This window comes from Leptosomus discolor, chromosome 13, assembly GCF_034619465.1.
Source record: "Leptosomus discolor isolate bLepDis1 chromosome 13, bLepDis1.hap2, whole genome shotgun sequence".
Lineage (NCBI taxonomy): Eukaryota > Metazoa > Chordata > Aves > Leptosomiformes > Leptosomidae > Leptosomus > Leptosomus discolor.
Window position 1 is genome coordinate 22,739,481 of NC_141403.1, and position 13,889 is coordinate 22,753,369.

The 13,889-nt window shown below is 42.9% G+C and overlaps 1 protein-coding gene across 1 annotated transcript in view; it reads left to right on the forward strand.

Moving 5' to 3' along the window:
• The window catches only part of SLC9A3 (solute carrier family 9 member A3), a 115,876-nt gene that overhangs the window by 52,632 nt on the left and 49,355 nt on the right, over positions 1–13,889 (forward strand). The window contains exons 2-3 of the mRNA XM_086472482.1: positions 9,677–9,883; positions 10,205–11,051. Coding sequence (XP_086328608.1) covers positions 9,677–9,883; positions 10,205–11,051 — 1,054 coding nt within the window. The remainder of the gene's footprint in view (positions 1–9,676; positions 9,884–10,204; positions 11,052–13,889) is intronic.

Consider the following 13,889-nt stretch of genomic DNA (forward strand, 5'->3'; position numbering starts at 1 on the left):
GTTTTCCATTTATTTAAGAGGAGAAAAAAGCAAAGTATGTGGAATGTTGAGATCATAGTTTAAAATGTTTTCAGAAACAGTAGTAAAAATTATGTTACTCAATCTTGAAAAAGAAAGTATTAGCTGTACTACTTAGTAATTCCTCCTGTCACAGTAAAAGTTAAATGAAGTACAAGTAAAAAGCAGAAGTATAAAAAAAAAGTATAATTAGGTACTGTTTCCTCCCTAATATTAATGTTAATGTTAATGATAATATTATATCAGTATCAGTAAATCTGTAAATTTCTCTGGATCCCTACAAGAATGTTTGATGCCTGCTCTGCTAAGCACCTAATAACTCTAGGGGTCACAGAAGGAAAAGGTGAAGCAAGACATTTACGAGATAAGGGACACAGGGAAAGTAGAATTTTGTTGACACCCAAGTGTGATGCTGCTTTCCCAAGGGTGCTATCATAAAAAACACTCATGAAGGGAAAACTTCGGGGAATATGTTTGTAATTTGGGAGCTGCCTTGGCGAAATCTTAGTGCTTTATTTAATTTTTTTTTAATAATTTATAGTAGCCCTACTGTTTCTGATTCATTATCAAATACAGTCCTGAAAGAAACACCTTTTGGCAAAAAAAAAAATCAATAGTAGACTTCTCCATTTCAAGAAAATTGGGCTTTCAATGAATCAAATTACAGCCCTGTATTTTTTAATAAAAGACTTTTTTAATATTAAAACCATAAATTTTCTTTTGTAGAAGATAATAGAGAAGATGGAAGATTAGGGAACACAGTGGAGTAACAGCATCCTAGGTTATTTGCTTATACTTAAATTCAATTAAACTGCTCACCATTGCCAAAAGGGAAAGATTTTTATGCTTTGGCTTGTGTCTGGTCTACTTGTTCCTCTTTTCCCTGCTCTGGGACAGATGGCCCTAATTCCTTCCCTTGTCCAAGCTGTGGAGCTTATTGGACCTTAAGTGAACAGGTTCAGCTTATAAACTCAGCAGAAAACTTCTGGTATTCTTGGCTGGGCTGTGAGAATGAAGACAGCTCGGTTGGCTGTTAAAGCTAGCACAAGGTAAGTGGCAAGCTGCAACAGTGGAAAAGCAGAAACAGGTAAAAGCTGTGAGACTCTCCCGTTCCGGTGATCACAGACTCACAGAATGTTGAGGTTGGAAGGAACCTCTGGAGATCACCTGGTCCAACCTCCCTGCTCAAACAGGGTGGCCTGCAGCTGGCTGCCCAGGATCATGTCCAGAGAGATTTTGAGTATCTCCAAGGATGGAGACTCCACAACCCGTATGGGCAACCTGTGCCAATGCTCAGCCACCCTCACAGTGTAAAAGTGTTTCCTGATGCTCAGATGGAACCTCTTGTGTTTCAGTTTGTGCCCATTACCTCTGGACCTGTCACTGGGCACCACTGAAAGCAGCCTGGTTCTGTCCTCTTAGCACCCTCCCATCAGGTATTTGATACATGGATGAGAGTCCCCTTGAGGCTTCTCCAGGCTGACCAGTCCCAGCTCTCTCAGCTTTTCCTCATAGATAGGGTGCGCCAGGTGCTTAATGTTAGATGAGTTCTCAGAACGTCTGCTCCTCAATGATGAGATGTTAGGTAAGCTCACCACATCATTTGAAACTGCAGACTCCGTTCACTGAAGAAGCAAAACAAAGCTTTATGCCTAATCTTGAATCCAACTCCAAACTTTCTCACATATCTGAAAATTTTGTAGGAAATCACAGTTCTTCAGCCTGGTCACAGTTCTTCAACCTAAGCATAGCAACTTTTGCTGACTGTGTGGTTTTCCCAAACTGCCAAAACTCTGATTTAGTTTAAAAATTCCTTTTATGAAGGCCTGATTTTAAATAGAGTTGATGGCTCTATGTGTGGACAACTAAATACATTTTAAAATAGCTAAATCTATTTAGACAATATTCGAAAAACATGAACCTAATGAAAGTTGATTTTATTTTAAATCAGGATAAACATGTAAATTTTTTTAAGCTAATAATCATGGAGGAAATTTTGCCTCATTTTTTATTCTATGCACTAACAATGGCATTACATGTGCCTTCAAACCCTTTATAACTGGAAGTTTGTCGTGTATAAGCAGCAGAGTAAGAGGTACAGAGATGATGTTCATATTTTAGGACATGCAAACGTTTACCACAACTTCATGCAGAAATACCACATTCTCAGCGTTCTGTTTGTCAAGGTGCTAAGCTATTGTTTGTACACTGCAATGATCTGTGCAGACAACTACTATTGGAAAAGGTGGGAGAGAATCAGGCTGGAAGGAAGTCAAAAGAGGAATACCTCCAGGTTACGCTTTAGGGTCCATCCTGTTTAATATTTTCATCAATGCTTTTGGCATTTGCTGATCATGCAAAGTTTGGAGTCATCATCCATGCAGAGGAAGATTGTATTGAAAGGACATTATGATACTGAGGACTCAGTAATATTAATATAATGAAATTCCACACTATGAAATGAAAGATTATGCAATAGCAAAACACCAATCACGAGTGCGCTAGAAGTTCATTCATTGGAAACCAGTGGAAAAGAGTAGGACTTGGGGGTATTTCAGGGTGAGTATTGTGGTAGGTTCCAGGATGTAGCCATTAAAAACAAATACCATTCTGGTGTGTTTCAGGCCATGCGGTTCAGAGGTGCTGAGGAAGTATTGCTGCCAGCCTACAAGGCTTAGTAAAACCTCACTTGTGTGTGTCCTGATGAACTCTGTTCAAGAAGGATTAATCCAAGCTTCTTTTCAAAGAAGAGCTGCTCAGGTGGGTAGGGAAAGGACAGCCTGTCATATAAATGCGGACTAGCATAGGTTAATCTGGTTTAGGTTAAAATAAATGCTGAAAGAGAGTATGATTGCTTTTATAGGCTAAAAAAGATCAGAAGAAGAAACAATGGAAAGGACAATGCTCACACAAGAATAAATAGGTTGTGAACTTCTAGGTGAAATTTAGGCTAGAAATTACATGAATATTCCTAACCAGTAGAAAGTGTTTAAGATAACATTTTCAAGACAAGGTGTGGCAATTTATGCAGGAAATACACAATGTGATGCTTGTAATCCCAGGAGACTGGATTTAGTGACCAGGGCAGCCCTCGTAGTCGTACCTTCCTTTATCTCTCTTCAGTATTATCTGCATTTCCATGCATTTTCCTTCACTTTTTAAGACTAAGGCGCACAAAGCTTGATGTTCTGAACTAAGATTAGGCTGGTGAGGAACTTTCAGAACAAGTACCTCTGGTTTAATAGCACCTCACTTCAGGACTGCAGTGGACTGAAAGCAGAAATGGCTTATCAAAAAGTCCAGCAAGGAACTGGAAGGAAAGCAGTAAGAATGTGCAGCCAAGGGGCAAGTGATAACATTGAATCCTTATTCCCAGGCACAGCTTCTCCAGAAGCTCCCAAAGGTGTGGTGCGCCCCTGTGTCATCATATTGAACGCTGCCTCCAGGGTGGCTACAGCAGTTAAAATTTAGAAAGGTTTTCCAAACAACTTGTTTCCTGTGTGGATTTTTATTTTCATATAGAAGATTAAATTAATAACTCTGCCACTGTGCAGCTTACTTTTCTGTATTTCAGAAAGCGTGACTTTGTAGGAAACAGCAGTTTAAAATACGTTAGTCTGACAAAACCTGGATCCACCGCACAATTTTGTTTGTACAGCTTCATGAAAGTAGTGTTCCAAAGTAATGTTCTAATAATTTCTTTCTTGTTTTCATTTTGAAGTCACCAAGACAAAGTTACTTTTTTCAATATATTATGCAATTCTAAAAAGAGTTCTTGACGATTTAGTAATAATAACTCTGATAGAGGCTTCCAGATGCCAGAAATTTGTCAAAGCAGATTGATGTAGTTAATTATTAAATATGATTGTGTCAAATTACTTTGCATATTTAGAAAATATTGCTCTTCCTGTTTACACGTTCATTTACTGATCTTGGTTAGTTTATGGCTCCTATTTTGGTAATGTGGAAGTGCATGCCGTGTATATGCTGCACCTCCTGGCCTTTGGAACTTCGGTGAGATAAGCAGTAATCCAGCTCAGATCCCTCGATTCAAAGTGGAGAGCCCTTCTGCTTCAAAGAATCTCTGTCACTTTTTACACCAGCAGCAAAGCACCATCTCTTCCCGTTCCACTCCACGACTGTCCGATTGACCACAAAACATGCACTGCGTTCTTTTTAACCTGATTGTAACTGCAGGTAGTGCTAAGATTTTTCTACTAATGTAATAAATATTTTTAAAAGCCTAAACCACTGGAAAACCAGTTTGTTTGGTTTTTTCTCAAAAAATCAGAATTTTAACAATTGGTTTTGCTTCAGTGCAGAACAAAATTAAATCAGGACCATCTTAACTTCTGAGTCATGGTCAATATCAGGGCATTCACCTGAAATATATGAGATTCAAGACAATGTTTTGGCACTGAATTAGGCAGATTATTGATATTGTCATTGGCTCTGAACTTTTTCCTTCCTCTGTAGCTTTGACCAGGAATACCATTCTGATCATGTGAATATTTCCTACAGAAAGATTCATAAAAATACGTATGTTCTGGTTAAATGTTTTGATGTTTATAAACTGGAATTATCCAGCAAAACTCCCCATCACCTCTAACACATCATTCTTAAATATCTGTAGGTTTTCAACTCTGCATCAACAACGAGGAAGGATCCAGACTGGGTGTCGTGGATCAAATTGCCATAATCAATACCTTAAGCCATAAATCATGTTGGCAGGTTTTATTTGTTCCATAAATAATTTAATTATTTGATGCTTTGGTTTACCTGATTTAAGTTCAGAGTAACTGCTAATTATTACATTATTACTGTTAGGCATCAGCCAAGGTTCACTGTTTGTTTATCACAACTTAGATAAAGAAAAAAAGAGAAGAAATAAAAGCAAAATTTTGCTCTCGCAAAATCTCAACTGTCTTTTAAAAATATCTCAGAAGCAAGCTCCTTTCTATGTAATGACAATTGTTGTTAAGGTTATTGCAGTAACCTTTGGCTTGCGACAGGGAAGGAAATCTACTCCTGTTGCTGAGTTTTCACCTCCTGGTTAAACCATCCCCATCCACCCCCCGACCTGCAGATAGAAACCAGTCTGACCCACGACCTGAGAGCGGCTGCTGCCAGCCCTGCAGCCCTCAGCATGAGACCGATGAAGGGCAGTGAGGAGACCCTCTTCCGCAGTTTGGGGATTGGGGGGTGCCTCCACCCACAGACTACAAGTCCTGTGGGGTGGCCAAAAGTGGAGCTCTGGAGGTGACATCTTGAATTCTGTAGCTACTCTAGGCGAAACCACCTGGACTTCTAAATGTGACCGTGCACAGGTAACGCTGGGCCAGGGAGGCATGAACCGTGGATTTCAGAGAGGTGCGGTACATGGAGAATTGGAAAAAGGAAAGATTCCCTCTCCATAGGTCAGCCAAAATTAACATCAAGAAGCATCTGAGCCTAGATACAAACCCAAAAATTAAATGTAAAATTATCGTGCTAGAAATTGAAACTATTCTATTTAGCTGCCTTTGTTATTTAAGGGTCTTTTGTTTTTCCCCTAAGCAATTCAGTTATTTGCCTTGCTTGCCCTCTCAGGTTAAGCTACAGAAAGCTGAATACCTGCACACAGGAACAGTTCAGAGAGATGCACTTTCATGTCCTTTTTTTATGCATTCGATGTCCGAAATCTGTAGTTACAGGTTCTGACACAGTCTTCCCCCAGCCTTTTTAACACACAGCAAAATGGCAGCTCATTTTTAAAGATCAACAAATACAATGTCCCTTATGACTAAGAAAACTAGTAGTGACTTGTGTCTTGTGCCTAGTTATGCATTTGTATTGGTCAGGCTGGTGTGAGCACCTGGAAGGATGCGTGGTGAGAAGTGACAAAGCTGAAATTTTAAGGGACAGAGAGAGAGCCGTGTGGGCGCTTAAGCACCTTGTACACAAACAGCAGTTTGAGTGCTCCTTAGGGGTCAGTACTTGGGATTTTCGGTGAGTACTGACAGAAGACACGCATGAAAAGGAAGGCAGGCAAAGACCAGGAGTACAGAGAAATAGAATACAAGTGGGACGTCAAAAACGTGGAAATGTGCCCAGTGCAAGAGGGCAAGTGTGGACAATGCAGGGGGTCACAGATGAAAATCTCTGCAGTCACCTTTGAGTAGTAGCAAGCCCAGGAGAGTCCTAATACACAAGAGAAGAATTTTCATTGAAGTTGGAAGTTAAAGAAGGAGGCCTTTTAATACACACGGCACTTTATAAAAGTACTTTTTTTTACTGAACATAATACGATAAAATGTATTTGGTACTTGGTGCTATGTAACAACTTCTCTCCCTATCTCACGCCCTTTTTGCTGCTCATTACACTGAGACCTCACACAGCTACAATCCCTTATGGAGGCGGCTGTCCCTGACTGAGGTCATAGGTGGCGTTAATGTTTGTCACTTTTACCCTCCCACTCCTACTAGATTAGCTGCTAATTACTACAAATGTGGGGCTTCATTAAAACCAGTAATTAGCAACAATAGCAACAAAACGGAGAAATCTCACAATCTGCCTGACATGTCTGCCATTTTCAAATAGATGTGAGGCTAAAAATGAGGGATCTCGTTAAAATCCCCTCCTCTTACTGTCCTTAAATTTAATGATGTCTTGAAATGAGTCACGAAAAACCCAGCTAATCTCTGCCATCCTACTTCCCAGCGAAATCTGTTTTCACCTACCCCTTTGACTCACTCATCCTCACCCTAGTCTTCATTTTGTTCACTTAAACTGGTAGTAATGGGTGTGGTCGGAATTAATGCATTGCTTCTCAAAGTGATTTCAGAGGTTCATGTTCATCATGTATGTCATATCATAACGTTCTGCAATGTCACTCGGTCCAGCAATACCTGTCCAGCTCCTTGCATCACGAACTTGCACAGCTGCATGCATCTCACTTAAGAGAGAAGTGGGCAAAATGTCAGCTGCTGAATCAAGTGGATTCGCTACAAATTCATGTGGTTCTGCATTCATCATGCCGTTATATTAGCATAATGTTACTCACAACGATTACTGCACTAGTCAGCTATGTCCACAGCCAGAATTACGGCATAAAAACATACACTGGAACTATCCTCCCCTCAAAATCTTACCCTTACCTGCTTACATGTTTGATCGACATTAGTATGAAATGAGTCCATTTCCCTGAGGAAAGGCAGGAACAAGAATAAGTGATTTGTGATGGTTTATGCTGCATCAGGAGATTTTTTTACAGTTCATTTGCCAGTTCTTCACTACTTAGACTTATTCATTTTCCTTTATGAAAATTGTGGTTTCCACAGGAATGCACTTCTTAATTTCACCTCAGCTTAAACACTTTTGTTGTAAATGCTAACATCAAAAGTTAATTGTAACTTCTACCTCTAAGTTAGTACAACTGAAATACTGTGTGTGCTTTTTGGAGAAAATTAATATAATTTTTAAATTTTTGGTTTATATGTTGGGTTTTTTTTCAAACTGAAATTGTCTTTTACCTCAGCTTTAAAAAAATCCCCAGTAAGTAATCTTTGCAGGACACAGATCATGTGAAGGGTGTCTAAGATAATACTAATTGTTTTCTCTAAGCGATTATTTACAAAACATTTCCAGAAGCAACAACCTTGGAGTTCTTTGAGTTGAGGTGGGGAGGGGGGGAATGAGGACACAAAGCTATCATTTTACAGCAAGTAGAAATCTTCCTTGTGTGACATTTTTGGAGAAATATATTTCAGGAAATAACAGCTACTATGTGATATGATGTTTTTATTGCAAAACTAGTACTCAGGCTGATGCTTTTTGTTACTGATACAGAATGAGGTCACAGGAAACTACGCAACGGCTTCCATAAAGAACATTCAAGCAAATAGAATCTATTAATAAATATATAAATGCAAATGTATTCTTGCACAGTGTCCACGAGTTCACATCTATCCAGTGGAGTGTTGGTTTACCGTGTATTCATGCACCTGCAGGAGGTTCATAAATGCCAGTTCCTTCCTCTGTTCCCTCTGTCTCGTACTAACATGTTAATGAATTACACAAGAATTCCCTGATACGTACAGACATTTGATATCCAGACTAAAAAAAATCCTATAAGCAGTCAGATGATAGGACAAATGTCACAGATACACCTTGAGCCATTACAAGAACACAGTGTTGGCATTTTAACAGTGCTGTAAACCTTGCTTTGAGAAGATTTTGTGACAAGAAAAATCACGTACTTTTGTAGCAGTTTGGACCAAGGCCTTAAAAAATCTTTACAGATTCTAAAATTCTCACAACATCCCTTCAAGGTAGGTTGCTGGGCATTGTACTTTCAACGGAGGAGCTTATTAACATTAGCTTGTCTGTGCTAAGATGGTACATTTTTTGTTGGCTAATACTGCCTTACCTCCACCAGCAAACCCAGAATTGTCCTGTAACTCGGTGGCTGCTGTCACTATTGTCAGGAGTAGAACATTACCTCAGGGCAATCGGAGGCACGATCTTGGCTGCAGGTCCTCCAAGTGAAGTAAATGCCTTTGCTTATCCGTAGAAAACATGCGCTGGAGAAGGTTTTCCCACTTTTCTAGCACAGCTGCAGGTATTCTTGATCTATGACATGTTTGTCCTAACAACATGGTTAGCTTCAACACTTTCAATAGTAAGGTTTATTTCTACCACAGTTACAATTTTGTGGAACTAATTTGGGAAGAATAATCACATATATAAGAAGGGACACTGAGGCAGCTGTGGTGCCCTTTTGCCAGCTGCAATGTTTAATTGTGATGAGATGGTACTTGGAATAAGCTGTGACAACAGTGCTGACTGCTTGTCTCTACTGAAGTTCATTGCTCTCCTTGAGGCAGCAAATGGAACTGACATTAACAGTCAGGAACGACTACTATCCACAGGGCTCAGCAACAAGTTACACAGATGAAGAGCTGCTTCCTTCCAAAAATCTTACTCTCACATTGGCCAGAGCCCCTTGTAGAACCTTTAAAAAATTGGGAGCAAATTATCAAGGACATTCGGGTGCCCAAGCCATAGTCCAAAAAGATTAAAATGATGTAGATAGGATACCAGTTGTTAGACACTGAAATATTCTTCAGGTCTTTGTCTACAACATTTCCTAAATGAAAGAAAATATTTTGCTGTTTGTTATGCTTCCTAAAAGGAGTTGCCAATCCCATCTAATTTAAAAAAATCCTGCAAAATTTCCTTTCCCGTAAGTAATGAAGGAGCAGACAAAATAAAAAGCCCAAGATGTTTCAGTATTTGAAGAGAGGGTCCAATGCAAGGCCGGCGCTTGTTTCGGGGTAATAATAACTGAATCTTCAGTGCATTACCCCAAGAAATCTTAGCTCCTTGAGTTCCTTAGCTAAATAAGACTACTATGTGATAAGGATAGACACCCTTCATAACAGTGACATCCCATGCAAATTTATTGTTTTAATTAACCAGTCAATTGATTTATAGAGTGTCTGTGCAGGTCAGTCTTTGAAAAAGTACTTCACTTTTCTCCCATGTGACTGAAATAACAAAAATAATTTCTTAATCTTCCAAACATTTTGAAGGAGAACTTTACCGTGTTCATTTCTGAACTCCAGATAAAACCATCTCTCGTGGAAGTACACCACAAAAGGCAGTGCTTTTCCGCAGAAAGTCGCAGATGCAACGGACTACGCATGGGGCCGGCTGGATTGCCTCAGAGCCCGCTCCAGAGGACAGGAGCTGCGGCTGCTGCGGCGCGGGGAAAGGCGCCCTCAGATCTGCTGCCTGGGAACACGCTGCTTCGCCACCGCTTCGCTGCAGGGCGATGGTCGCCATGGGCCCACCCGCCTACACCACCCAGCACGGGCCGTCCAGGCAAGCTTTACCAGCAAGAGAGAGGGCTGTAGGGGGAACGTTCTGAAAGGTTTCACGTTGTGACCATTAAAAAAAAAAAAAAAAGAAAAAAAAAAAAAAAAAAAAAAAGAAGAGGAAAAGACGCGTTTTTGACACAGCACATCCCAGACGGCTGGGAGCTAGCCCTTGCCCGCCGGTGTGGCTCCCCCGAGCCCCGCGGTGCTCTCTGGCGGACAGAAGGAAAAGCTGTTTGGAGAAACCTGCGCTGTCTCCGGTGAGCAGCCAGATTCTCGGGCGGTTTGAAGCTGCATAGCCGAAAAGAGCGCGTTTCCCCGGCGGCAGGCAACCGGCCGGCACAGCGGCTCCGCTGGAGGGAGGCTGACCCCACTGGGCCGCGCACCCCACCCGAGCGCCGCGGGCCTCCCGCCCCGCCGCCCCGGCCTGGGCGCAGACCCCGGGCTCCGGCCGGGCCATGCCCGCGGCAGCGCCCCGGACCCGGCCGTCGCCGCCGGGGTCTCACGGCCGCTTCTTCCCGACGCCTCTGTGCCCGCAGCCGGGCCTGGCCGACGGGCGCAGCCCCTCAGCGGAGTTCCCGCGCGGTGCCCAGCCGGGGCACACGCCGCTGCCGGGGCACACGCCGCTGCCGGGGCACACGCCGCTGCCGGGGCGCTGCCGCCGCGGCAGGAAAGCCCCGCCTCCTGGCCCTTCGGGAGCCGCCTGATAAAGGCAGGTGCGGGCAGGCGGCGGGACCCCGGCTCGAAGCATCTGCCCGTGCACGGAGCCCTCGGCCCCTCCTCGGCCGCCCCACGCAAAGCGGCCCCTCAGCTGGCCGGCGCAGACGGGACTGCAGGGGACCGGCCCTCCTCGCCTCTCCCCCCCCGTCGCCCGCTGAGGGCACCGCGGTCCCGCGCTCCGCGGCGGGACAAGGACCTCGCCCCCCGAGGACCTCCGAAGAGGCGGGATCTCCCCGGGAAGGGGAAGCAGGATTTGGGCGTGTGGCCGGTACCCGGAGCGGGGATCCTCCTGGGGCCGATGGCTCTCCCGGCGGCGCTGACACCGAGGAGCTCGGACAGCCCTATAAATAGCAGCCAGCCGCAAAGCTTCGCCATCGTCTCTTTCAAATGGGATCACGTCAAGGACCCTTATGTCATTACGCTCTGGATACTTGTGGCCAGCTTGGCCAAAATAGGTGAGTCTGGAGCTCTCTGTGAACACCCGCCCTCTCGCTTCCCGCCTCCCCTTCCCCCCCCCCCCCCGCCCGGTGACTGAGGAAAGCCCACTCCGAGCCCGCCGGCCCGTTTTTGGGGGCTCTGCCGCACTCTGTCCTGGTTTCACAACACGGCGCCGAGCGGCGTGACCGCCGCCCGCGCCCGCGGGTTACCCGGCTCCGTGTTGGTGCCTGGGAACGCGGCTCCCGCATCTGGCCGTGAAAACCCTTGTACTCCGTGAAACCTGGCGTTACGGGGGCTCCCGAGAAAACCTTTTTAGAGAAATGATCAGATACGGAGCCCTGCTGCTTGTGTGACACCTGCTCCGGTTCACGGAGGGCTGTTCTCCCGCCTAGTAGCCGCGTTAAGCGAGCCCCCTGGCAGAACTTGGCATTCTCTGCTTTGCAGTGCATTGCTGAGTTAGTTAAAGAGCATAGTTTATAGAGAAAGGTAATATGTGTTGTCAGGCCATCTGAGGCAGCTGGAAAAACAGAAGCTTTAGGGCACACGGAGTTTTCTTCAGGAAATCAGAATCTAACCGGGCAGTTAGATTGTGAAAAGCAAGGACTTACTCTAACTTCAGTGTAGTTAAAGTGAATTTATATGAGTGCTCTGACTTTCGTGTCCTGAACTTTGTGACTTTTCCAAAAGCAATCTTATATTAATAACGCTGTCTGCTGAACTAGAGAAGTCACTGTTTAATTGGGATGTATTTTATTTGCTTCATGCTATTATTTTCAGTCCTTTTACTTTTGGATCTAAAAAGAGACCTCCAGTTTGGCTGACACTGAAAATGTCATTTTCAGTTTTAAATAAATCATCTCTAAAGTGAGTCGCAACTCAGAAGGTATGATAAGCTGAAAATCCTACTGCACTCGTACTAATTTGGGATACTAGGATCATATTCCATGGATTTTGAATGTCACAGAGAATGGAAGATGTAAAAAGCTGTACTTAGGTATATTCTGTTTAGCACGTAAGTATTTGCCTGCTGTGTTATTAAGGCTCTGCTGCTTTGTACATGTGCCACAGTTGTACAGAGCAATACTAGTGCTGCACAACTGTGTCAATGCTGTGTCAGAAACCAAGGGAAGCTAACAGGACAGTTAGATTGTCCTCTAGTTAAATTGCAATGGCCGGGATTAAGATTAGTTTGGATTAAGATTTTACCACTAAATCCTCAGTATAAAGTCTTCATAAAGCACTAATTCTCCTTGGAGTTCAGATGCTGAATGTTGCTGCTGGTTTTAAATTCTTTGCACTTCTTTCACAGCTGCATAGAGCATCTCACTTCCTAGTAGACAGTATCTGTCACCAACTCCATCATTTTTCTTCGCCAAAGATCTCAAGATTTGTTCTTTTGTCCCTTCACATTTGTAATTGCAATCCTGTACTACTCTGGACATTGTCTCTGAAGAAGCAATGTATCCCACTGAGAGCCTATGAATGCTCCTGCTTTCCCCACCAGTCACAAATGAAATATGGAAAAGCAGAAATGTACTTTTTGTTCAACAGCATACTAATGAAGAAAGCATGAAGGTGTTCATGTAAGTCAATGACAAAGGGAACTAGAAAAAAAAAAAAGCTTGTCAGCCTTTTACCTGCCTTGGTATGTCAAGGGTTCTGGAAAGCAGACCAGGTATCTGTCAGAACATTCTGAATGTCAAAAGTGCCGTGCTGGATCAAGGAAATTTTTTATTCAAAAAGCAGAACTGAGGAAGAAGATACAAAACACCTGCCTTTGTGTCTCTTGCTTTGCTGCTCGAAGGAGGGCAAAGGTGGTGGAGTCAAAATGCTGGTTTTGCCTTGGGTTTTTCAGCAGGGGAGGAGCTGTTCTTACACATGCAAGCTCGCTTCCCCAGGGCTACAGAGGTTGAGGGCTATTTTACTGGTGGATGGTAGGCAATTGGGTCAGCAAGGGGTGTTTGGGGAATTGCAATTGGCACTTGGGGATGAAAAGTGTATGAGAATACTTTGTCTTCTCTTGTGTTAAAATAACCTTAGGGCTTTGCGGTTTTTTGTTTCGTTCTGTTGGCTTGGTTTTTGTTGCACTGGGGTTTTGGTTTGTTTCAAAAAAAGTTTTAGTTCGTGATATTATATGGCTTGGGGAAACGTGTATTTAGCAGGAGATTCTGTAGGTTTTCTGGGACTTGATGTTCATGTGTACATTCAGAATGTAAATTATGCTGACAAGATATTCTACAACATAAACTATTGTATGTGATGTCTCGTAAGCATCCCAAATACATGAGGAAGTGTCTAGTGTTTTAGGCTTTGTGGGAAGAAAGCTGCTATTTTATTTTGGCTTTTTTTTTCCTGTGAAGAACACTTACACCTCTTGAGCAAGTCTAAGTACTACGACAAATGAAACTCTGAAATAAGTGTTCATATAGGTGGTTTTCATGCACTATAGGAAATAAATTAATTTGCCTGTGACTACTGTGAAATTTCTGATGCATCTCAGTGTAGTGTTTTATATACTATAATTGATTTTATTTGACCCTCTTCATTTGAAATGTTCCAACTCTTCATTCTAAGGTACACAATGTTCCACTTTGGCTAATGATCTGTATTTCCTCTTTTGATAGGCTCTCTTATCACTGCAAATGAGTATCCTTATGGGATAAGGCCAATAAACTACTTACATGTGTAAAGCTAAGCCAGAAAAACATCTTATCTACATGAAGAAGGTACATGAGGTACAGCTGAGAACCCTCCTAGTGGACTTTAGGTGTCTACTTCCGGGTACCTCAGCTCTCCAGATGAAAAAAGCAATGCCAATAACAATTAAAAAAAAAACAAACCACAACACCAATACG